The sequence below is a fragment of the Balaenoptera musculus genome, chromosome 1 (assembly GCF_009873245.2).
Source record: "Balaenoptera musculus isolate JJ_BM4_2016_0621 chromosome 1, mBalMus1.pri.v3, whole genome shotgun sequence".
In the NCBI taxonomy this organism is placed as follows: domain Eukaryota; kingdom Metazoa; phylum Chordata; class Mammalia; order Artiodactyla; family Balaenopteridae; genus Balaenoptera; species Balaenoptera musculus.
In genome coordinates, this window is record NC_045785.1 from 123,443,924 (window position 1) to 123,469,202 (window position 25,279).

Below are 25,279 nucleotides of genomic sequence, written 5' to 3' on the forward strand. Positions count from 1 at the left end.
GTCAAGGGAGGGACACAAGGGGAAACTGACCCCTTGGCCTCCCAAAACTTTTTGTTTTATGTACTTAACTTTAAAATGTGAGTTTGAGTTCTCTTTTGTGGAAACTTAAGATGTGGTGTAGATGATTCTTTCCAAAATTGTCCAGCAGCTTTAATGAGGCAGTGACAATTCCTAAGTAGTTTATTGGGAGTCCTTTTGCATTTCTCCTTAGATAACTCTGCAATCTGGGTGGCTATTGTATAGCCTCACTGTCCCAGACGCCTGGTTAGCCATTTCCCCTCGGATAGGAATATGCTACAAGAGTCAACCCATAACTTGGGAGTCTGGGGCCTCGTTATCTGGGCCCCCGGGAGACACACGTTTTCTTGGTTTTGAAAACCCGAAACACAAGCAATTTACATTTGGGGGAATTAGCTGATACCTCCTGAGGCCTGAGGAGGCGGTGGGGAATATGAGCGGTGCTGTCTCTTTAAAAGTGCCCTTTATATGATTCCCCCTCCTGGGGCTGCCTGCAAGGGGCTGTAGGCTTGGGAGAGGTTGTGTAGGTGACAGTGAATCAGAATGAAATGGTAGATTTTGTGTAGATGCATTTGTCTGCTGTAATTTTTTATATATATTAAACTTACTGTAACTGTACAGTTCATTTCTGTTGTAAAACATCATTAAACCATTTTCCAAGTGTTTTCACATTGTTTGAGTTTCTCTGAAGTTGTTGCGTTGGTATTCTGGATGCTTCACACATTCCCATACAGACGTCTCAACTAAGCCTTCCAACTTACTTTTTCCAGCAGGTGCTCTCAGGCATCCCAGCATCACTGTGAGCGCACCGGTTCCGCCGCCACCCGTACCCTGGCTTCGGCACGCTTCCCCCTGTGCTCCGTGGGGCACTGGGGCCACCACATTGCTCTCTCCCCAGGCCCTAGTGGCTTCCTGGGACCAGTGGTCTCCTTCAGACGCCGAGGGCTTTGTGTGATCGATTGATTCATCTGTGAGAGAACTCTTCAAAGGTCCCCTCTCACTGTGTATTTGACTGCAGAACTGGCATTGAAATTGACTTTTCCAAATTTATTGTTTAAACCACCGTGCCCCTCTAGCATTTCCTGCCAGGTCCCTAACAGTCATTCTCTGGGGTCCTCTGAAGGAAGCTACCCCTGAACTTGGCCCTCTGGTTCTCCTGTCTGAAGGTACACAACTTAGATCCCTCTATCCAGCTTCTTGTAGCCAACATTTAGTGTCTTAATGCAATTAGTTGACTGCATAAAAAGGAAAATTTGAATCTTAAAATGAATTTCCTACAGAGAGAAAACTTCAGCTTGTTGAAGACCTTTGGGAGGCATCCTGTTTAACTAGTGCATATGAACTGAGTCTGTGCGTCCCCCTTGAATTAGGAGACAGAGAGAGACTGAAAGAGAAAGCTTGCACTATGGTCTCAAGGTATGGCTGCTGTCTTGAAAGGGGCTCAAAATGGGAAGACAAATGCTGGGTCCTTTTCTCCTCTGCTCCTACGTCAAAGAACGCCTCGCTCTTTTCCTTTCCACCCTGTCTTGTATTTATAACTTGCTTTTCGGTTTGTAAAGTTACTCTTAAAACAATTTCAAGTTTTAACAGGAATTGGCTGTTTGGTAGAGACAACAGCGGGCTCACAAGCATGAGGACTTGAGAAGGCAAAACCCATTTGTCATGGGCTAAGGCATGAGGATAAAAGCACTGATTCCATTCTGTTACCCTGTAGTCCTTTGTAAAAAGGTTGTTACATTCTAACCCACTCCAGTGCTATCTACCAAGAGGAACTACCCATGATAGAGTGTGACTTCTCCAACTGCAGCCTCTTGTCTCTCCGAAGACTAGGGCCACTCTCAGCTTGATTGGGGCTTCGCTGTGCCGGTGAGCCCTCTCCCACCGGCCTTCTCTGTGCAGTTGTCTTGCACAGAGTCCAGTAAGTCCTCTGCCCCACCCACCCCGGGCAAGCTCCCAGACCCATAGCTTACAGCCAGCTTTCCTCCTACCTCTTGAGTCAAAATCTTGGGTCAAACTCTTATCTTCAGGCCAGCCATATGGGTCACACAGCCTGGGTGAAACTCAGCTGACCTTAAAACTAGGTATGAGGTTGAGGCTTAACGTTGACTAATAAAGGAAGCGAACTTCATGTTTTATAAAATGCCCAGTGAGTAGAAGACAAAGCAGCAGCAGCCAAAATGAGGCTCTCACTTGTCATGATGAACTTCAGTCAGTGGAAAGGCAGCTAAAACAACATAGTGTGATTTTCCCATTCCTTTGCCCCATGACCAGGTTACATAATTAGGGCTGATTGATGATAGTTTTCAGCCATTCTCTCCCTCCTCAGTCTGTTCCTTCCACGAAACCTTCCACAGCTTCTCCCATACCTTGCCGAGCTCTGTCTGCACCCCTTCATTGGCAGCTACTCACCCCTGCCTCACTCCGCTTCCACCTGCCTGTCCTGTGTGCATCACGACAGTACACCGTGATGCCGAGTTCTTTACACGGTGTGTATGAAATACAATGACAAAAAGTCCCTAACTCTGTGATGATACTTCTCTAGCTTCCCTGGTAGCTTGCCAAGCGCTGGGCACAGAATAGGAAGGTGCTAGGTCAATACTTGGTGAATGGAATTGAATTCCCCTCTGAGGCCAGGATAGGAATCGAATGCCTTCTCTCCTGGCAGAGATGCACATCACTCCTGTTGGAATCCCAAATGCTCAGTGGCTTTTAATAGCCATGGCCTTCGATTTCAAAGTCTTTTCTGATTTCAAAGTCTTTACCCAATATTAATTGGTGGCTTGATGAGTTAGGGCCTTATAAAACAGCCACTGCAGTTAGAGGAAATACTGCTGGGGACAGGGTCACTTTTTGTGGGAGAACCTGACCTAAAAGACCTCTGTTGTCCCCTCTCCTTCCCCAAACCCTACGGACTGAAGTTTCTGTTTTTGTTTTCTTGGCCACCTGCGTGTCTTGCAGCTTGCGGGGTCTGTCTTACTTCCCTGACCAGGGATCGAACCCAGGCCCCCTGCAGGGAAAGCGCAGAGCCCTAACCACTAGACCGCCAGGGAATTCCCCAGACTGAGGTTTTGTTTGTTTGTTTGTTTGTGTTTTTTGTGCTGTGGCATCAGCAGCTGTTCATAACACCCAGACACCCTCTGACAACGATGCTCCCTCGTCCTGATGCCCTAATGCTCAGCTGGCCTCTCTCCTGCTCTTTCCTGCACGCTACAAGCTGGCTCAATGCTGTGAGCCCTGCACCCGGGGAGCTCCCCATCACCTTCTCCTGGTTCCTGCATAAGGACTCCTGGCGTATCCAGACACCATGTTGCCCCAGGCACAGCCCCCGTTTGGGCCACTGTATGCACCCGGCTCTCCTGCATTTTCCAAGGAGCCATCCTGTTCTCTCCTAGCAGCAGGCTGATCTCCTGATGACTAAATGACCATTACAGGCTTGACTGCCGAAATAAAGCTTACGGTAAAGCAGCATTTTCACTGAAGCATTTATTATGCAAAAAAGTAAGGCTCTAGCAAACCAGTATAAATTAAGACCGAGCAGAGCAAAGAGGGTTTTCCATCCATAGCCGCGTGCCCTTTTATCACACAGCCCTGTTCCAGTTAAGTCAGCTGAGGCTTTTCCCACCGTGCCATATGTCCTTTGGGATCTTTCTAGGTCTGAGTGGTGCGGAGTCTTCTTTTGAGGCCTTTCCCAATACGGGTGTGTCTTTCACTCAGTGTGAGGTGCCCAAGTGCCTGCAGAGAAGGTGGTCTCGCTGCCCCTCACCCCGTTCATAGTCAGCGATGACGCTGCTGTGTTCTTTCACACCGGACTCTTCACAGCTCGCTTCCCTGTGAGAGTGTGGGCTCCGGGAGGGCGAGGCTGGGCTTCTTCAGTTCCTGGTCCCCACAGGGCCTGGCACTCAAGTTCCATCACGGGGAACGTATGCTTGATTGCAGGAGGGCCCCTTCCTGCGCCCCCAGGCCTCTGGCTCCCCTTCTCCCGTCCCTGATCCACCACTGCTTCCCTTCTTCAGCCACCACCAGCTGCCACCTACCCACCCCCCCTTCCCCTGTGCCCTCACCCTTCACAGGGAGGCAGCACAGCCTCCCTGGCCCATCACCAGTTACCGTGGAATGACGGGCTACGCTGACAACAGAAGCCAAGTTTACAGCAGGAGCGAAGCCACTCAAGCACTGACAGGACAATACAGACCATCAGGACACGCGCTAACATCTGTGGTTTCTCTGGGGACTTTACAGAACACGGCCTGAACTCCTCGGCTGTGTTTGAGAAGGAGGGTGCCCGTCTCCCAGGTAAGAGCCCAGAGCCACTGGGAGCGGGGCCTGCCCACAGCCTCCAGCAACCAGAAAACCCCGCAACATGCTGCACCCCCAGCAGGCTCCTCAAGGACAGGGCCCAGGGGACGCGCTCCCTCTCGGCGTCCAGGGAAGAAATTCTGTGTGACAGTTTGGAATTGGATATGACCGCACATTACAACTTGAAGCATCCCGGTCATAAAGAAGAATACTTGGGTGGTGGAGAAATATGAGTGAACTGGGTTGTAAATACTTTAACCATCTGGGCATCTGCAGGTCTGGCCTGTGAGTGGTGAAATTCCAGGTGCTGTTAGCGAGGGGGCAGGTCCTGCATGCGGAGGGCAGCATAGGTGTCCTTGGTGGCCGTGCTGAGCCCCTGGGGAAAGCAAATCAGAAAAGAAGAGGGGGTCAGGAGCCCTGTGTGGGCATGAGCCTACCTGGAGGCCAACAGGTGTCTGCTGCAGCCTGGCCTGTGATCTCCCGCCCAGCTCAGAGGCCCAGGAACTGTCCCCTCATGCCACAGGTGGGGCCTTGGCCCATGCAGCTGCAGCAGAGATGGTCCTGTGTCCCACTGGGAATGGCCTTGGTGCAATTCCTTCCCAGCTAAATTCTCACCTTCTCCCGGCTTCCCAAGTACTGTGCCCTACAAAGTTGCCTGTCAGACCACAGAGGAAGGAGAGTCACCCAGCTAGAACACTGAGCTGGAAATCAGCGGGGAGACCCCAGACCTGCTCCAGACAACCTACCGTCCCTGATACCGGGGCCTCCAGGAAGCCGGGACTTGTCACGGGGGAGAGAGTGGCTCCTTGGCCTCCGCCCTCCCGCGCCTCCTTCCCAGGCCATGCTACTACAGTTATGTTCTTTGTCAGGGAACAGGCAGGCTGGTCCCAATCTCACTGGAACGTCTCCCTCTCTGGTCCAGGAGACAGATCAACAGCAGTCACACGCAGTAAAATTTGGGGGCCCTTTTGACATCACTCTGAACTCAGGGAAGCCAGGTAGCCTGAAACTTTGGAGTCAATCAAGCAAGCTGTGAACAGCCCCAGTGAGGCAGAAAGAACCAAGTAAGAACCCACTTGGGATTGTATTTTAGAGAAGTAGGTTGGCTGTGCTTAGTTTGCATAATTATTCACCCTGATTTGCAAAAACTAGGCACCTGACTACAATAACATTTTCTTTTTAAAGTTACCGTTCTTAATTTGTCTACTTCAATCTTCTCACCCATCTTCCCATCCTATTAGGTAGGTGTGAGGATATGAGGCAGAGCAAGGTTTCTGCAAGGGCCCAGAGCAGCGGCGAAAGAGGCAGGAAGTGGCTTGTGTGGTGTCCTTTGCCTGCATCTGCCCTTTGCTCAAGACCACACAGCCTCTTGGCAGCTGCCGCTTGTCTGCTGTGCCCAGTTCCCCCCGGGGCTCCCACGGCCTCCTGACTAGAACCAAGTCATGTGCTTGAATGGCTGAATTCCAGCCCTGCCCCAGGGGCTGACTAGCAGAAGAGTCGCCACAGGCCCGAATGCGTGCCCTGGGCTTGCCCAGCCCAGCTGTTGACAAGAGCTGGCACTGCCAACAAGCAAAACAAGGGAGCCTGACCTTGGCTCTGGTTAGATGGTGCCACCCTGGGAAGAAGGGCCAGCAGCACTCACCTGGTAAAGGCCATCATGTCCCTTGCCTCTTCTCCGCTGGTTCTGTGGGAGTGAGACAAGAAAAGGCTAGAAAGTCAGAGAGTCAGCAGCAGGCTTCCTGCTCAAGAGTCCTACTCAAAGGGTCCCCAGAGAGTCAGAGGTGACTGTCTCCCAGTCAGCACCCCTGCCCCGGGAGAGAAGGGTCCTCAGGTCACTGGTCAGACCTCGGCCTCCGCAGAGTAAGCTGAGGCCTGGCTTTGATGGGGCCCAGGTTTGCTGTGCCTGACTCAGACCCTCATAGGCATCAGATTCTTGGATCTGGGCCGCACTGGAGCTGGCCACGCTGCCACTGCTTGGAATAAACAGGGTTCCCTGCAGCTCTCAAAATTCTTGGCTAACTAGGAAAAACAGTATGGAGGTTCCTCAAAAAACTAAAAACAGGGTTACCATATGATCCTGCAATCCCACTCCTGGGCATATATCTGGAGAAAACTATAATTCAAAAAGATACATGCACCCCGATGTTCACTGCAGCACTATTTACAATAGCCAAGACATGGAAGCAAGCCAGGCAAAGAAAGACAAATACCATATGATATTACTTATATATGGAATCTAAAAAAACTATACAAATGAACTTATTTACAAAACAGAAACAGACTCACAGACATGGAGAACAACAGGCTTGTGGTTGCCAAGGGGGAGGGGGTGGGGGAGGAAAGGACTGGGAGCTTGGGATTAGCAGATGTAAACTATTATATGTAGGATGGATAAACAGCAAGGTCCTACTGTATAGCACAGGGAACTGTATTCAATCTCCTGTGATAAACCATAATGGAAAAGAAGATGAAAAAGAGTATAGACATATATGTATAAATGAATCACTTTGCTATAGAGTAAAAAATTAACACACTGTAAATCAACTATACTTCAATAAAACAAATCTTTAAGAAAATTATTGGCTAATCATCAATGCTCACTGGGAAAGGCAACCAGGTCGTGGGTACAAGCTTGGGCTGTAGAGTCCGTTCAAATTCTGGCTCCCTGATCACCAGCTACGTGACCTTGGGTAAGTTATTGGACCTCCTGTGCCTGGCGGGTACACATTTCCCATTGGGTTATTGTGAGAATTAAATGAGACAATCTAGCTGGTAAAGCACTGGCCAGGCCAGCTTTGTGGGCATGCCACCTATGCAGTCACCCGGAGATCAAACTTAGAAGGATTCAATGCTCTGCTCTTACTTTTGGAAATTCTGAATCATTTGTGAACAAGGGGCCCCACCATCCTAAGTGCTGAACATACAATGGCACACATTATTGACTTGATAATTATTATTAACGTTGACAGACTTGGCCTGTTTTTGCAAAGCATGGACCGTCTTAGTATTTAACTTGGTTTTTAATCCTAAAAGGGTATCAGCACTTTCTGAGTACCTAATATACTATCAAATGGATGACAGCTGGATTAACCTTTGCCTCTGGCAGCCACCACGTGGGCTTTTGCAGGTGACAGGAGGAAGGGATGGGACTCTTTGGAGCATGCCCCATACCACCCAACCTGGGGAGTGAAGAAAGAGCAACGCTCACCTCGCCCTTCATCCCGAGCTCACTGTAGGCCTCCGCCAACTTGTCTTTTCGCAGCTCCTGGAGAAGAAGAGGGCGTGAGACACGGGTCTTACCAACTGATGTAGAAAACAGTGGGCTCCCCTACAAAAGGAAACCTCTGGATTCCCCAGTTGGTGGGGGGGTTCCACATTCAAGGCTCCAGAGATTCAAACATTTCTGCCAATAACCAGCTCCAAGCCCCCCCCCCTCCTCCTCAGCCCTCTGGAATCTTCTCTGAGCTGCCAGCCCTTTGCACTGAGCTCAGAAGCTCAGGTGAGGTTCAAAAAGATAAGATGTGGAGTCCTAGCCAAAGGACACGCATGCTGGACAATGCAAGGGCGCACCCCAGAGCCCCCAGAAGCATTTATCTGAGCAAGTTGTCTCTTCACACAGCCAACACCATGGGCCGTGCGTGAGCCAACTGCAGGAGGGAGGGAGAGTAGCTCTCTTTGCAGTAGCTCACCCTCTGCAATGGTCCCCTGTGTGGCAGACCCAGAGCAACACCCAGGATGGTGAAGTTTTCAACAAGAGGCCACACTCAGGACACTCCTCCGGCCCCTAGGAACAGCAGCCCTCAGAGGGGCTTGCCCAGCTTGACCTCGCTGTCCCCCCAGGTCCCCACCAGGCTGATCCGGGAACTCCCGCAGCAGGCTTAGGGGCCGAAGGAAGGAAGGCAAGCCAAGGGGCCTTCCTACGAGCAGCCACGGCACACAGCAAGCAGGTGAGGCACCATTTGGCCAGGGCAGCGAAGGTCAAGTCAGGCAAAGACCACGGAGTAGGGAGCAAAGCCTTCATCCGAAGCCCTCCTTCAGCCCTACCCTCCAACTTTCCAATGAAAACTGCGCCACGTCCTCTACTCACATTGTACACGACTTCACGGGGGTTCTTCTTCCTCTGCCGGGAGAGACGAGGGGAAGAAGTTAGAGATGGAGAAACAGGGATCCAGGCCAGGAGAGTTTCAGCGCCCTCCCCAGGCCCCTTCCCCACACCCTCTGTGGGCTCTGCCATCCGCCTGTGCCCTCCCCGTGCTCCTGCAGCTGTGCTCCGCCACTCACAGGCCCTCACGGCGATTACCACGCCTCAGATTCCCTCATGCACACGGACACGCTCTCTCACACCCAGGCTGAGCTCTGCTCTTAAGAAGACCCCGCTTGGGCCTCCTCCAGCCGCTCCCCTGCCCACAGGGTGTGGAGTCTACAGCCGAAAAGGACAGAGTTGCTGGGAGCCCGGCATAAGGGCCTGGTTGCCGCATTAATGTGTGTGAGGCCCCTTGTGATGCAGGAGGGAGCCAAGGGCGAAGGAGGAGAGGGGCAGCGGCAAACGGGACCCCCATCTGTCTGCATGGCCAGGCCTCTCGCACGTCAGGGTCCAGCGTAGTGGCAGAGTGTGCTGGCATTGAGGACCCCTCTCCTCACTGCCCAGCTGAGCCCTCACACACACTCACACACACACTCACACACACACACACACGCAGAAACAGCAAGGCCCTACCGGTTTCCCCCCCATCTCAGGGTCCAGGCCTCCTCTCCTATCCAAGACGTCATACTCCTCTCTTCGTCCTAGATTAAGCTCCTGAAACAGAGAGAAAAGCGTCAGAGACCGGAAAGAGAAGCTCAAGAGGATGGGGCCAGTAGGACTGGGAGTTCCTTCTGGGTGGGGGCTCACAAAGGAGCACGGACTGGGAGCTCCATCGGCTACCGTCATCTCGGAGAACATCTCAAAGAACTTATTACCATGGCGGCGGGGGTGGATCATCGATTCAAAGTCCCATTGCACGGAGAGCGTGAAGTCGCTTCTCCACCAAAGGGAAGATTCTATACTCTCCTCCTCCACCCCACCCCTCCAGCCTGTGAAACCGCCGCCAGGCGGGGGCCCGCTAGGAGCAGACACTACACGAAGCAGGCGCTTGCCGTGCATCACACCGCTAGCGCGCCGCATCCTCAGAGTACCCCGCCGAGGCAGGCAGGCACCATGACTACCCCCGTTTCCGGGGTTAGGAAACTGAGCCCCAGGGAGGTTATAACAACTTGCAGGGCTGACAGCCGCGGACGAGACCTGCAACCGAGCCCCGGCCGCTGTTTTCCCCACGTCCCAGCAGAGGACCGCACTTTCTCCAGACCGGGCTCTACGGGAGAGGCGGACTTACATTATAGACCTGGTTCTGGCCCTGCTGGTAGGCGGGGACGTCGGCACTCCTGCTGAACTGGACGGAGAAGAGGAGAGAAAGCGCGTTACTCTCTGCGCAGGCAGCCTCGCTCCGCTCCGCGACGGCCAACGGCGCGCGCCCTGCCTGCGGGGGGGCTGAGCCCTTGCAGGAGCCAGTGGCGCTGCAGCTTCTTTTCTGAGCTCAACTGTCCTTACACCTCCCAGAGGTCAAGCGCAGCCACCGCAGGGGCCCGCGGCACTGGCCGCAGCTTCCGGTCCCTGGCCCGCGCCCTCGCGCGTGCGCAGAAGCGCCGGGCTCGCGCGCCGCGCCCCCTGGGTTCCGGGAGGTTCTCCAGGCCCCTTCCTCCCAGGGGCTCGGAGCACACCTCGAGGAGGATGGTAGCTGCGCAAGGTCCCACCTCCTATCTTGACCTCTGCAGCAGGGTGCTTTCCGTGTGGCACTGTGTCCTGAGGACCTGCCCCGGGCGCATGGCCTCGATCTGTTTTCAGTTCATGCCCCTCAGCTGAAACTGCACGGTTTCGCAGATTCAGAGCATTGGGAACCACCCGAGAGATCTTTAGGGCAGCGTTGCTCAAACTTAAGAAAATCTATAAGACACTGTTTCTTATAATAAAATCTTTTGCCAAAGTCCAAAATCCAAGAGAGAAATGGGTTGAGGCACGGAAGTCATAACGACTGAGGCCTCCTATCCGGAAGTCCTTCCACCCTCTGCCCAGCCATGGCCACCCCCAGTCCCAGCCCCTCCAAGAAATGCAGGGTCTGCAGGGCACTAGGTGAAAACCCACGCTCTGGGCCAACCCTCCCTCGTACTGATAAGCAAACAGGTTTGAAGAGAAAAGGCTGGCCGAGCCTGGGTCAGAAGTTGGACAGCAGAATCTGGAAAGAGACCCCCACCCCACTGCTCTTCACTGCCTGAAGCATAACCCCCTTTCCTGCCAGCAGAAACCCTGCCCTGGGACGCTTTGATGTTCACACATCTGTATGTCTCCTCACTAAGGGGCCAGCACTAGGCTCACTGTCCCACTCAGCCAGACATCCCCCCCTTCCCCACCCCCCCGCAGTGGGCACACTTGTCTGGTCCCTGCTTTGCCCATGTACACCAAGACTCAGGTACCACCCACGCTTGAGACTTTCCAACACCAAGGCCCTCTGCACATCCACCGAGCTGGGGAGTCCATGCCCTCCCCCCAGAGCCCAGTGGTACCCACCTTCGCTCTCAGGAACAGGGCAGTGACAATGACACCATAGATGAAGAGGATCCCATCCAACAGGTAGCATAGTTTAGGGTCGAGCAGGCCGAAGCTCTGTGCCGCTGTATCGAGACATGAGATTGGTCAGCCAGGCTCAGGTGACAGAACACGCCCTCACAATCCCCGGTGGGGGGGGGGGGTGGTCCCCTGAAGGGTCAAGGAAATCACGACAGGGTGCTGGGTCCATTCTGCATACCCCACCTGCACAACCTCTCTCCCCACCTTGGACCAGCCCCTGGGAAAACCTAACCTGCCCCAGCAGTGGACATGGCACCCGGTAGGGCCACAAAGCCTGGAAGGCAGGAAGGTGAATGGAAGGTGAAATTGTCCACTGTGCACAGGGCAGCTGCCTCACGGCACGGGAGCCCAGCTGGGTGTGAGCCCCATCTGAACCACGCATTCCGGAAGCCACCCCAAATTACCAAGGGGCCCCTAATCCCTACTGCCATAACAACCTCGGTCAAACTGTCCTATGCAAACTGGAGTACAATGGAGTTGGGGAAAGAGGTACAGTAAATATTCTGGTTAAATAAAAGTTAGCATTTCTACTTGAAAGCTCACTGCACTATGAGTGAGGAGACACGGATTTTACTCTAGACTGTTCTTCCTACCAGGTATGTGTGCACAACTCAGATGTAAAACGGGGCGTAGTAGGCGTCTCACTCCACCCCTGCCTGGTATCAGAGAAGCAGCGGTCCCGCGGCCACAGTCTCTCCCGGGCCCGGGGCGCCCTCCCATGGCCGCCTGCAGGACTACGTCGTGGCTACGGGAATGGATAACGTGCACTGGAACAAGGTCACATCCTTACTAGTTTTGTGACTTGGGGCAGGTTATTTACCCTATTTCGGCTGCCTCTTCTGTTGACCAGGGTGAAAACTGTAACATTTCTTTAGTGTTTACTCGGTGCCGGACACCGCTTTGATGTAATAACTTGTCAGATTCTCCCAACAGCACCACACAGACACGGAGGCACAGAGAAGCTCAGGTTTCGCCAGGAGCACGTACACAGCAAATGAGAAGCAGCCCAGGACAGCCCAGGCAGCATGTCTCCCCTCCTTTCCCCCACCGGCTTCTGCCACAAGCCCTGGGAGCAGGTGATTCAAGGCTGCTCCAGAGTCCCCACCTCCACCTGGTGACTCCCTCTGTCCTCAAACCTTTGACTCCTTCCCTAACTCAGGGGCCCTCCTGGCGCCGGGCAGCTGATCTCTTTGTAAACTTCCCATAGCCCCTTCTCAGAAACCATCCACGAGCCAGTCTTTCTGAGCAAAGTCCAGCCCTGACTTAGCAGCCCAGGTCCAGGCCCCAGCACGCCTTCTCCCCACACTGCCCCTCCTGCTCTACCCGCCTGCCTTTGCTGGGGCTGGTTCCTCTTCCCCGCCTACCATTGCTAGCACCACCCGCTCCACTCAGCTGCTGGAATGGGACTCAGGTTCCGCCATCACAGCCCCTAGTGAGAATTCAGTGTGCTGATGGATTGCAGGGGCCTGCATATCCCACAGAGCCCTCTACAGACATAGTGTGTTGGGTTATGAAATTCCCCTCCATCTAGGCTGGAGTAAGTGCTGGAGAACAATGGCTGCATCTTCTTCATGTTTGCCTCTTCCTTCACCCCCAGCATCAGAGCACAGAGCACAGGGTAGACATTCATTAGATATATGGAATTTTCAGGGAAGATGCCAGGCCCCCTACACGAGGTTGGCCTGCCTTCTGGCCCTGAGGCAGTGCCGGAAGCCCCTGCTGACCAAAGGTGGGTGTCCGAAGTCCTCGAGGAGACAAGCCAGCCCCCAGCAAAGGCCACCAAAGCTGAGGTGAATTTTTTTCCTTTTAGGACTGGAGAGGAGGTGACAGAGGCAATTTATGGGGGTGGTTGAGATTCAGAAAAAGGGTTGGGAGACAATCGCTCAGTTGCCTGTCACATAAAATGAGAACAGAAAAATTACCGGACAGTAAATTTATAACAAATAAGAAGAAATATTTCTTGGTGTTGTGCAGAGCCAGTGCAGTGGGGGAGGGGATTGGGCACCTCCCCAGAGATAAGTAATAGAAAAAGGTTTTCTTTCTTTCTTTCTTTTTTTTTTTTTTTTTTATTTATTTATGGCTGTGTTGGGTCTTCGTTTCTGTGCGAGGGCTCTCCCTAGCTGCGGCAAGCGGGGGCCACTCTTCATCGCGGTGCGCGGGCCTCTCACCATCGCGGCCTCTCTTGTTGCGGAGCACAGGCTCCAGACGCGCAGGCTCCAGACGCGCAGGCTCCAGACGCGCAGGCTCAGCAATTGTGGCTCACGGGCCCAGCCGCTCCGCGGCATGTGGGATCTTCCCAGACCAGGGCTCGAACCCGTGTCCCCTGCATTGGCAGGCAGATTCTCAACCACTGTGCCACCAGGGAAGCCCTTTCTTCCTTTTTAAAGAGCAGCATGATTTTATGACCAAAGACAAGTGTGCTGCGTGTGGTTTGGTCGAGGAAAGGGTATTAATAGCCACACGCTTCCCAGGGTAGGAAGCTTCCCTCTGCCCAGTCCAGCTGTGCCCGTGCAGGGAGGAATGGGACTGAGGAAGGCAGTGATCATCCAGAAAGCTCCCTGAAGGGGCCCAGGACCTAATTCAATTACGTGACTAATTAAATGTTTATTGGCCCTTTGCTTGATGTCAGGGGATATTGAAATAGAAAGAGCCCTGGATTGGGTATCAGATGTGTTCTAGCCCTTCCCCTGCCACTAAGTAGCTGTGTGGTCTTGGGCCAGTCCCCTTGCCTCTCTGGGCCTCAGTTTCACCATCTGTAAAATGGTGGATAATCATGTCTATCTTAAGGGTGTGGTGAGAATCAAATGAGAGAATGTATTGCTAGGTGTTTTTGTAAATTTCCTCCATAAGGCTAATGATGTCTAGCATTTGGGTAGGGTCTTCTGAGTCCCTGCTCTCATGGAGCTTATGGCTTAGCTCATGAGGCCACGCCCAGGGTGGAGGGGCTTCCCTTGAACAGCAGGCAGCTTTCCAAGATGACAACTCAAAGGCAGGAGCCATAGACACTCCCGGTTCCAGCTTCTTCCCAGCCCCCCACCAGCCCCAAGGCAGAGACCTGTTCGCCTCCTTCCGTGAGCCATTTGTCATGCTGTTTCTATCCCCACCACATTCCGTCCCAAAGAGAGGTATTTAATGGGGTTATATGGTGGCTGTTTTCCTAGACAAGTGGAGAAGCTGTTTTACTTCACGCTTCCCATCCTCTGTCCCAAGTCCACAGCACCCCAGAGAACCCCAGCATTTGAACAAGTACCCAGATACTGATTGAGCGTTCTTGCTCTCAGTCCTGGCTGCATATTAGAATTAGCCCACTACCTTATGTCCCCAGGTTCTCATTTAATTGGTCTGCAGTAGGGCCTGGGCATGAGCACGGGCCAGTGCACAGCAGGGTTGAGATTCAGAGCTGCAGCATCACTCGGGTGCAGCCTTCCACAGTGATACAGCCATACCCTATAACAAGTATAAATTCCACGCCAAACTGAGACAAAGAACAAAATTAAAGACTCAGTCTTTCACATGCACTGTAATTTTTGTGTACTTCTGAACTGTGTATTATTGAACTTCTCTAAGTCTCAGTTTCCTCATCTGTAAAATGGGGATAGTAATATTACCTGTCTCATTAGGCGATGGTGAGGCTTAATTAAGATAATTATCACAGGGTGCAGGACCTGGCATGTAATAAGTGCTCCATACATCAGCCATTGTTATCACCATGATTTTTTTCCCAAATCACCACCAATACATTTATTTGAGGAAGAAAGGGTCAAATCATATCAAGAACTTTTAAACTAGGTAGGACTAGGGGCACGAGTGGTCTTACAGGTGCTCCAGGATCAGGCCTCACGCCAGGTGGCCAGGCTGAGACAGAGGCGATTTAGAGGTGATTCCAGTTACTCCAGGGCAAAGCACGACCCTAATGTCACCTGGAGGAAAAGCAGGCTGGAGCTTCAGAAGAGCTGGCCCTGCATACTCAGGTACTTCCCACAGTGGATCTGAGATTAGAACACTGGGGACAAAAGGGGACCCAGCCTGCAGCTTGTGTTTGCTCATAGCCAGGAGATTGCCTGCCAGCGTGCTCACTGCAATCCCCACCACAAACTTGGTGCCCCTCCAGATGGCCAGGGCCTGGCTGAACCAGGAACCCGGATTCCAGGTGTTTCCCAGCCCCCCTGTCATGACACTGTCATCCACCAAGTAGGCACTGGTGAAGTGGGCCGACAGCATGATAAGCTGGAACCTTCCTGCCAGGTAGCAGGTGTGAAAGGAAAATCAAAATTGTGTCAGCATTGCTAAGAGAGCTCTCTAAAATGGAGCCAGGAGACCATTAAGAAAGTGTGACTTATGCACGTCTCAGCCTGGATGGAATCTGACCTTTTGACCTGATGATGTCATCCAGAAACTCAAGATACTTTTTGGACCCTCACCCTAAAATAACACATGACAGTCTATCTACTTATGGGACCCGCACTCTAGAACAACTTGAGATTCCTTAAGGACAAATAGTTTCCAACTCATGTCAGAATCAATCACAGTTCTCTCCAGGCAACTCTTAACAGCCTGGTGGCTTTTCGTCTTTATAAGCCCCTGATGCTTTCTCTTCCTCTGAACACTCTTTCAGGGTTACCCAAATCTGTGTCTCCTGAATTACAGTGCTTAAGACCCCAAATAAACTCTTTCCTTATTTGCAGCCTCCTGCATTATTTTTTGGTTGACACAGGATGCCTGGAACACGCCCTGTGAGACTCCAGGGGAAACTGGAGTCAGATCACAGCGTATCTGTCCATACCTTCATTGCATCTAAAAATGTTACGAGTCTTATTAGTGAGAGTGAGCCCAGCCATCTCTATACACCATTTTGTCATCTTCATAAAAGCCCTGAGTTCAGAAAGTTTCATGGCACTGACCATTAACAGGAAGATTCTGGGGCCCCAGAAGGCAGCCTGGAGGAGACACCTGCCCTTACAGGGTCTCTGGGTGAGATGTATTAGAATTGTGTTGTTTTTCTGTCTCTCAGGCAGACTGTAAGCTTCTGCGAACAGAGAGAACAGGACTTAATCAACCTGGCCCTGCTGCAGCCCGAAGCTGCAGACACACACTGGTACCCATCTCCCCCTCCAGCAAGTCCTTTATAGGAGCAGGGCATCTGCTGAACTCCCTCACATCCAACTAATAAGGATACCTCTCATTTGAACCCCAATCTGTACTTTTAAAACGACTTCCTGTGCCTGATCAAGTTTGATTCTCATGAGAGCCCAGGAGGTAGGCAGGGTGCTATTACTGAGTCCAATTCACAGGTTGATAAACTGAGACCAGAGGAACGAAGTACCTCTCCTGAGGACACCTGCAGATTAGCAACAGAGCTGGATGGGATTACTGAGTCTCCCAATTCCAGGTACTTGTCTAACCTTTCTGCCTTAGGTGCACCTCACCTTTAAGTGTAGGACACAGAGTTTTCGCCTAGCTCTGAATTCACAGCCCTTACTGTTTGCTGACTTTTGAGACTGTCACAGCAGTTTGTGAACTTTTCACATCGTGTCTCCCTCCCCGACAAGCCCTGGAAAGCACAGATGATGCATTTTGGTTTCACTTGCTTATTTCCCCTTCTCACCTAGCACATATCAGGCCACTTGAGAAGAGGAAAGAACACAAGCCTTAGAGCCAGAAAGGCTAAGATTTAAATTCTGAATCTGCTTCTTACTGGCTTTGTGGTTTGGGACAGCTTTCTTAACCACTCTGAGCTTCAATTCCTCCATCTGCAAAAGGGGTTTTAATAAGACTGACTTCACAGGATAGTTATGCAGATGAAATGAGTGACAGTGTGTGGAGAAGCGCCCTGCCTGGTGGCACATGCTGAGCCCAGGGGTCTCAGGTGACCTTCTTTGCCACGATAGAGGCTCTGAAGGTACAAGCAGCAGCAGGAGTGGACCAGGACTTCCCACCCCATCATGCCCCGTCAGGCCAAGGTTGGGGACGGAACCTGGTCAGCTTCCCCAGCTCAAGATGGAACGACCCACCTTTCAGGGTATATGAGGATAAAACCAGACAATGCATACGTGTAAAGTACTTGGTATAAAACAGGAGCTCAATAGTGTGTGGATATCCTGAGAACTCCTGGCTTCACCATATGATAACGAGGTAACTTACATTTGCACTGTGTCCAGTTTAGAGAACTCTTTGTCCTTACGTTATCTGGTTTAATCCCCAGAACAACTCTGTATGATACGGGCAGAATGACTGCCAGTTCTATTCAGAGGAGGAAATTGAGTCTCAGAAAGATCACTCAGCTAGAAAGTTCCCAAATTTCGTCTGATGCAAAGTCTCTCCACTTTACCCTGGTGCGTCTGGGGTTTCTCTCATTCGGAGAGCTTCCTACCTTTAGTAGGAGTTTCTTCTCTAATACCTCCAGCCTCTGCTTGAATAGCTCAGGTGACCAGGAGCTCACCACCCATCAATTACTGGTGAAGAGCTCAAATTTTCGGAGCTTTTAAAAAACAACTTTGGTCTTAGTTCTGCCTCCAGAAGCACAAAGAGCACAGATTCTCCCACGTCTATAGGGCCTTTAAAATCCCACCCATGACCAGCTTGTCTCTGCCTTCATAACGAAGCACTTTAGCATCACAGCAAGAGTTAATCCTTTGAAGGTAGACAACTTGAGACCTGGCTCTGCTGCTTAACTAGCTGTGTGAACACGGGATAATCACAGCTCCCTCCCAGGGTGGGTGAGGGAAATGGGACGGGCTGGTAAGCTCTCACTACACAGGAGCTAATGGCATCAATACAAATAGCCTATGATTCAGGTAGGAGCAGCTTCCAAGACTCCTGATCTCCTTTTGCATCTCCAACCTTGAGCCCGGGGTCCAGCTGCTGCCCAGCCCCACCTCCAGACTCACACACAATCGGTGATGACATTGCAGGCTAAGAATTTAGAAAACAGGAAGTCATGTGTTTTCAGGAAGGCAGCGGCAGAGCAAAGGGGGTACCTCTGCTGGGTGTGATGCTCAGCCTGCCAACCGCAGCCTCACAGGCACCCAGGGGAGGGCCTGGCGAGTTGCTCTCTTTCACTGAGCAAGTAACTTTCACTGCAGCAGGAAAAATATAGGCTAGACACACAGGGTAATAGTTACAACCGCTAGCTGAAGACTTATTTTGTGCCAGGAAGCATCTGTGAGTTTTCTGATTTGATCCTTACAGCAACTATGATTTTACAGCTGGGAAGTCTGAGACTTGGAGAGGTTTAATCAGTTCTAGAGCCAGGGTTGAACCCAGGCCTGTTTGAATCCATAATCCCGACACTATGTGGTCCAGAGTCCTAACCACCATTTGGTAATACCCTTGGACCACTTTCTGGTCTTCAGGGATGGGGAGAAGGGATCCTCACCAGGCTGTGGAGACCTTCCTTCTCAGAGGATCCATATGAGTAGTTGACATCCTGAGTTTACAAATGACCTTCCTTCTTGGAGGAGGCAAGGGGCTGAAAGGCCTAGGGGGTTAACAGGTACAGCCGACCTGCTGTCAAATGTGAGGCCAGGACCCACACTGGCCAATGCCCAGAGAGGCTGACCCACTTGGAGACATCCTAATCACCTTGACCTGCAGAACAAGTCTAGGTCGTTTATCAGTACCATGTAATTTATTGCTAATCACTTTAATTTGCCAGTCTCCTCAACTCCCTCCTCAGTGTTGGATTTCAAATATTCATGTTTCATTGGAAAGCTAATCATCTGGTCACAATCATCTACAAATTATTTCCCCATAGGCAAGGATTCTAAGGGAATGGGGGGAAAAGGGAGCTGTTTGACTTCACAGAGATAACAGGACTATGAGTAAATATCTCCCTTTCCCTATTTTTATTTCCATTAAATTTGTTATGTTTGTGCAATAATTTAAAAATTTTTTCTGTGATCACTTCTTTTTTTTTTTTTTTTTTTTTTTTTAATACCAGCCATCCCCCTCTCCCAGCCAATATGAGTGATGGTTGCTTCTTTTTTTTTTTTTTTTAAATTTTATAGCTACTTTTATTTTTATTTATTTATTTATTTTTGGCTATGCTGGGTCTTCGGTTCGTGCGAGGGCTTTCTCTAGTTGCGGCAAGTGGGGGCCACTCTTCATCGCGGTGCGGGGACCGCTCTTCATCGCGGTGCGCGGGCCTCTCACTATCGCGGCCCCTCCCGTTGCGGGGCACAGGCTCCAGACGCGCAGGCTCAGTAGTTGTGGCTCACGGGCCCAGCTGCTCCGCGGCATGTGGGATCTTCCCAGACCAGGGCTCGAACCCGTGTCCCCTGCATTAGCAGGCAGATTCTCAACCACTGCGCCACCAGGGAAGCCCTGTGATCACTTCTTATTTTCAAGTAAATCGACTCATTATAAAAGTGCAGGAAAGTAGAAAAAATCAAAATCACCCGTAATACCACGTTCAAACACAGCTACAATCAATATGATGGCAGATTGCCTTCCAAAGTGTTTGTTATTTATAAATTATAATCATTCTACATAAAAAATTTTCCCTGAAAAAAACATTTTTTCAGTTAGCGCTATAATTTAAAATTATATTTCCATGTTATTTCACACATTCATATTTATATTTCATGTTACTTTACAGTTTTACTAAATATTCTTTTTAAAGGTCGCATCATAATCCTTCCACTATTTATTTAACCATTCCCCAACGGATGGCCATTTGTTTCCAATTTTTCACCATTGTAAAAAATTCTGTGATGAACCACTTCATTCCTAAAGCTTTTTATAGGTTTAGAATTTAGTCAGTAATACTTTGAAAAATGAAAGCTAAGACAACTGGTCCAAGAGAAAAATCAGCTAAAGATATAAAAGTAGGCAATTCTCAGAGGAGGAAAAATAAATTGCTTATAAGCATATAAAAAGACACTCAATCTCACTACTGGTCAGGTAAATAAAAGTACAAAATGACAAAGAGATGGATCCCATTTTTCATAGCTGGTTAGAAGACCACAGCTGTGAGGGTATGGGGAAGAAGGGCACTCCTGGCAGAGGGACAGCAGGTGCAAAGGTCCTGTGGTGACCCCAAGCCTGGTGTGTCTGAACAGAAAGGAAGTGGGTGTGGCCAGTGTGGCATGGAAGAGGGATAGTGCTAGAAGATGAGGTTAGAAGGTGACAAGAGGGTGGGGGCATTAGTTAGAACCTCTTTGGTCAGTGGATTTTACTCTTCATGAGGTGAGGAGTAATTGCAGGGTTTTCTCTTTTTACAACAAATACACATTATTTTTGTAATTTCAAAAACATGAATAAAATTTAAAAGAAAAAAATTGAAGCCAATTGGATAAATTGGGTTCACAGTTGCCTTGGGCCCTTGGGTTGGCTGGAGATGCAAGACAGGTGAGCTGCAGGATGGGCCTAAGATCCAGGCTGCACTCCCAGGGGGCCAGCCTGCTCTGTGAGGTCCTCCGTGATTTGCCTTCATCCACCCGAATGTAGTTACTTTATCTTTTTCTGCCCTCGTCCCATAAACGAAGCTATGGTTTCCACGCAGAGAGTGGTTTATTTCTGCTGAAGGGATGGATGCAAATCCATTCATTCTTTTGCTCGCTCATTGTTCATTACACTTATGACCACCAAGCCTTTGTTTCTGTTATGGCTGAATTGTGTCCTCTCAAAATTCGTATGCTGAAACCCTAACCCCCAGTACCTCAGAATGTGATTGTATTTGAAGATAGGCTCTTTAAAGAGGAAAGTAAGTTAAAATGAGGTCTTAGGGTGGGCCCTAATCCATTATGACTGGTGTCCTTATAAGAAGAGGCAATTAGGACACAGGCATGCACAGAGGGAAGACCATGTGAAGATACAGAGAGAAGATGGCCACCTACTAGCTGAGGAGAGAGGCCCTTAGAAGAAACCAACCCTGCCGACACCTTAAGCTCAGACTTTCCAGCCTCCAGAACTGTGAGAAAATTAATGTCTGCTGTCTGAGCCACTAAGTCTGTGGTACTTTGTTATGGCAGCCCTAGCAGACTAATAGGGTTTCCTTCTCTGAAAACAGCCACCATAATTCCTAACTTCTGAGTCATTGTAAGGAGGGGGCATATTGCATGTAAGCAAGAACCTAGCACAGTGCCTGATACATAGTGAGTACTCAAAACACCGTGATAGGCCATCGTTATTAGCAGAAGGTGCAGGCACTGTGCTAGGCAGTGAGGAGAGAGTAAAGACACAGATCCAGCCTCACAGCTGAGCAGGGCGGTGAGCAAGTAAACGGATCTTCCCATTAGGAGAGAGGCACGGGGCGCTGAGGAGGCCCCAGGGAGACGACGCCCTCATCAATGCTCTGGGAGTAACACAATGACAGGCAGTGGTCTCCCTTGGTGAGCAGAATTCACGTTTCAGTTCTTTCCACTCATTCCACCTTCCCAGCAGCCCCTCAAGGCCCGCGGACAAGTCTCTCATTTTAGTGGACAGCACTTGCTCTGTACCAGGCACAGTTATAAGCAAGATACACACACACACACACACACACACACACAGAAATATATACATATATGTGTATATATACATATATGCATGTATGTATACATATACATCTATATCTATATCTATCAAGAGAGAGAGGGAGAAAGAGGGACTCATTCTTCCCTCTTGCTGCCAGCTTGGACCCGTGGCTTTCCCGGTTGACTCCAGGGATTGACGCTATAACCATTGTGGTCATACCAAACATTTGCTCTACACTTTCCAGTTACAGAACTCTTTTACGATCTTGATTTCATTTGATCCTAACAAGAGTGAAGTGAAGTTAAGCCGGGAAGATCTTATTTGCTCCACTTTGCAGATAGAGAGTCTGAAGGTCAGGGAGGTGAAGTGACTCTCCTGAGGTCCCGAGGTGCACGCGGAGCAGAGCCTAGAGGAGAGGCCATGTCTCTCCAGGCCTCTGTTCTTTCACACAGCACACAGCCCACAGCCCTCTCACTGTGCTCTTGAACATTAGCACCATTTAAAAGAAATTCACCCTAGAGCAAAACCCTCATGTAAAAATTCCAAGCAGGATTTTGCCATTTCTCTGAGACTTTAATTTATTCTGCAGATAAGCCCTCACAGTATGCAGAGATATATGCACAAAGATATTTATTGCAACATTATCTGCAGGAGCAGAAAAAAGAAAAAAAAAAAAGAAGAAAAACAAGGTAAACGTCCACCAGCCAGAAACCACATAAATAAATTTTGGTGTATTCATGTATAGTAGTTCAAAAAAACAAACACAACAGATAGTTCTGTGTGTGCTGCTGTGGAAAGATCTTCAGGATAATTAGGTGAAAGGCAAGCTCTGGAATGGTGTGTTTAATATTTGTGTATAAAAAAGAAGAGGTATATTATGTAGGCTGCATATGTATACTTATACGGACATAAAAACGTATCTGGATGGAGTTTCTGTTGGGGATGATGAAAAAGTTCTGGAAACATTCATGATTATGATAAATCTCTCCATTTAGAACTCTAGTTTCTGTAAACATGGTTTGTGCTTTTCAGTGTAAAAGTTTTTGCACATAATTTGTTAAGTATATGCACTTTGTTTGAGGAGAAGCCACTGGCCGGGAGAAAATATTTTTGAATCACACACATAAAAGAGGATTGAATACTGAATATATAAAACTCTAAAATACATAAGGAAGTTGGGGAGGGAAATTGCTCTGTATCCTGTTTGTGACCATGGTTACACGAATCTACCCAAATTTTAAAACTCAAAGAACTACACACCAAAGCTAGTGTAATATTAATTATTATTACTATTAAGTGGTGTGTAATTTCTTTAAAAAATAAAAAGTCTATAAGACAGTAAAAAAAGAAAAGAAAAAGTTCTGGAAACATATAGTGATGATGGTTGCACAACATTGTGAATGTACTTCATGCCACTGAATCGTACACTTATAAATGGTTAAATGGTAATTTTATATCATTTATAACTTACCACAATAAAAAAGTATCTATATCTATCTATCTACCTATCTATATATCTGGATAGCTACATACACAAAATATATTTTCCATGGTTAACTCTGGAGAGGAATGAGTGGAGGAGGAGGTCAGGAAAATTTTACTTATTTTCTACTTTGCACCTTTTTGTGCTCTTTGAAATTCTATGATAGTTTTTACATTTATAATATTAAGCGACCCAAACAAAAACAAATAACGTGAACCCTTAAGTCAAACCAGGTGTGTGCGGCACAGTTCTAAACAAGCAGAAAGTGGAGGGACAGGGACTCGTCCATCTAGCAAAGCACCTCGAACTTGGCTGTGGCTCCGCACATTTCTAGTGATGACTTGCTGGTGTTTGGAAGTATTTCAAATATACAGAAATTTTCACTCTAGTGGCATTTTGGGAAATTTTAATACATTTACGCATGAACATCAAAACGATTACTGCTGATGAATAGCACCATCGTTATTGTTGCTGTTATTATCCAGTGCTGCAGAAAAGAGATGCTTTCATACGCAAGTCCCTCCTTGCCCCATCCCTGACGTGAGCACCAGCCCAGCCAGGTGAAAGCAGCTCTGACCCACCCACGGCCTCGCTCCAGCCATACCACTGCTCGCTGGGAGTCGGGTACCCAAGAAGCCAAGCAGGTTTCTGGGCATCAGGAGCTGAGCTGCCTGAGCAATCCAAGGAAGACCATAGGACAGAAGGGAGGCAGAGGGGCCATCTCTGGCAGCCCTCATCTGCCCTCTGGAAACCATCCTGCTGGCCCCAGGCGACTGAGGGTACCCCTTCGGGGCTCCGGCAGCACCCACAGTAGAAACCCGTGTATCTATCTGCTTGACTGATGCCGCCTCCAGCTGAGGGCTCCCTGAACCCGGGGCCGTGCCTCCTCCACCTTTGTAGACCCTGTGATGGGCTTCTCTTGCTCTACTGCGGCAGGCTGGCGGCGAAGCCCAGGATGAGGCCCCGCTGAGCAGCTTCCCACTGCATCAAGCTTCAGCTTCTCCGAGATTTGCGGAGGACATGCTATTTCGATTTGAAATCAGACACAAGTACTTTATGGGATAGAGTAAACAGCTCCCCGGGATTTTAAGGAGGCAAGCTTGAGCTTTCTGAGGCCAAGCTCACTGTTCCACGTGTGCGGGTCCCCCCTGAAAGGGGACGGGGGAAGCAGGGGCTGGCTTCCGGGGCTTCTCTAGAGGTAGTCGTGCTCACCCCTGGGCCCTGGCCACCCACGTCCGACAGAGGTGGGTCCTGCCCAGGCTGTCACAGCCCGCCCGGTGCACTCCGACCACAGCCAAAGCCCAGGTGCGCCGGACCGCACCCCAAGGCACCAAACGAATTCCCCAGAGGGAGAGGAACCCTGGGCGCAGTGCAGGGCCCTGGGACCCTTCCTCCCCGCGCGGCCAGGGCGGGCTCCTGGCTCCCGCCGCCTCGCAGTGCGGTTACGGGGAGAGCAGCTCCTCCCCTCGGCCCACAGCTGTCTCCTCGCTCGAGGTTTCCTGTCGAGCGGCGCCATCCAGGGCCTGGGTTATCGCCCGAGATCTCCCGTCTGAACTTGAACTGTTCACACACGCTCAGGCGCCTGCCCCCGCTTGCGGTCCCTTCCCCAGCCCCACCGCCTCTGCGGGGAAGTCGGCGTGGGGCTGGGAGCGCTCGGGGGTGGCTGGATCCGTGCCGGCTCGGGGGCTGGGGCCTGAGGGGCTACCTCCCAGACGCCAGGGGGAACTGTCCAAGGGTCCCCCGGAGAGGCAGGGACCGGCCAGGCCCTGGGGCCTGCGTGGGGAGCGGGGAGGGACAGACAGTGGCCGGGAGAAGGCCTGGCTCTGTGCGTCCCGGCACACGCCGCGCACGTGTCCACCGCACGGCCCCGAGGGACACGCCGCTGCCTTCCCATCTGAAGGCCCGGGAGACAGAAGGCCCTTCTGGAGACATAACCCCCCCCCCCCCGCGGAGGGCCTCAGTCCCACCAGCGCTGCTCCCCCTTCTCAGAGAGCCAGGAGGAGGCACAGGGGTCTCTCTGTTCTCACACAGGGGGGCTCCAAATGTCAAAGCCGCTGCTCTCAGAATCGACGGCTGCTTTCGTTTTGGAGCCCTGAACACTCAGTGTCAGGGCCTTCCCGGTGCTCATGCCAGCAGAAAGCGAGCCCTGGAGTTCATCTGCCCCTCTGATGGGGCAGCTCTCTGTGGAGCTCCTGGGCACACGGGGACTGCCCGTGTCTGGGCTGTGTTCTCTCTCACCCACCCCAGGAGTGAGGGGCCGTGGGGGGGAGGGGAGTGGCCCAGAAGAGAGGTCGGCTTCTCCTGGTTTCCTCTGGTCGCATAACAGGGTATTATGAAAAATACCGATGCAGAGAATTTTGACTGCA

The 25,279-nt window shown here is 50.7% G+C and overlaps 1 protein-coding gene across 1 annotated transcript in view; it reads right to left on the bottom strand.

The window, feature by feature from the left end:
- Window positions 1-3,483: 3,483 nt before the first annotated feature.
- Window positions 3,484-25,279, bottom strand: part of CD247 (CD247 molecule) — a 78,802-nt gene continuing 57,006 nt past the window's right edge. Inside the window, exons 2-8 of the mRNA XM_036862293.1 lie at window positions 10,916-11,019; window positions 9,687-9,743; window positions 9,032-9,112; window positions 8,402-8,434; window positions 7,523-7,579; window positions 5,957-5,998; window positions 3,484-4,690 (exon numbers count right to left, since the gene is read on the bottom strand). Coding sequence (XP_036718188.1) covers window positions 4,625-4,690; window positions 5,957-5,998; window positions 7,523-7,579; window positions 8,402-8,434; window positions 9,032-9,112; window positions 9,687-9,743; window positions 10,916-11,019 — 440 coding nt within the window. The 3' untranslated portion in view covers window positions 3,484-4,624. The remainder of the gene's footprint in view (window positions 4,691-5,956; window positions 5,999-7,522; window positions 7,580-8,401; window positions 8,435-9,031; window positions 9,113-9,686; window positions 9,744-10,915; window positions 11,020-25,279) is intronic.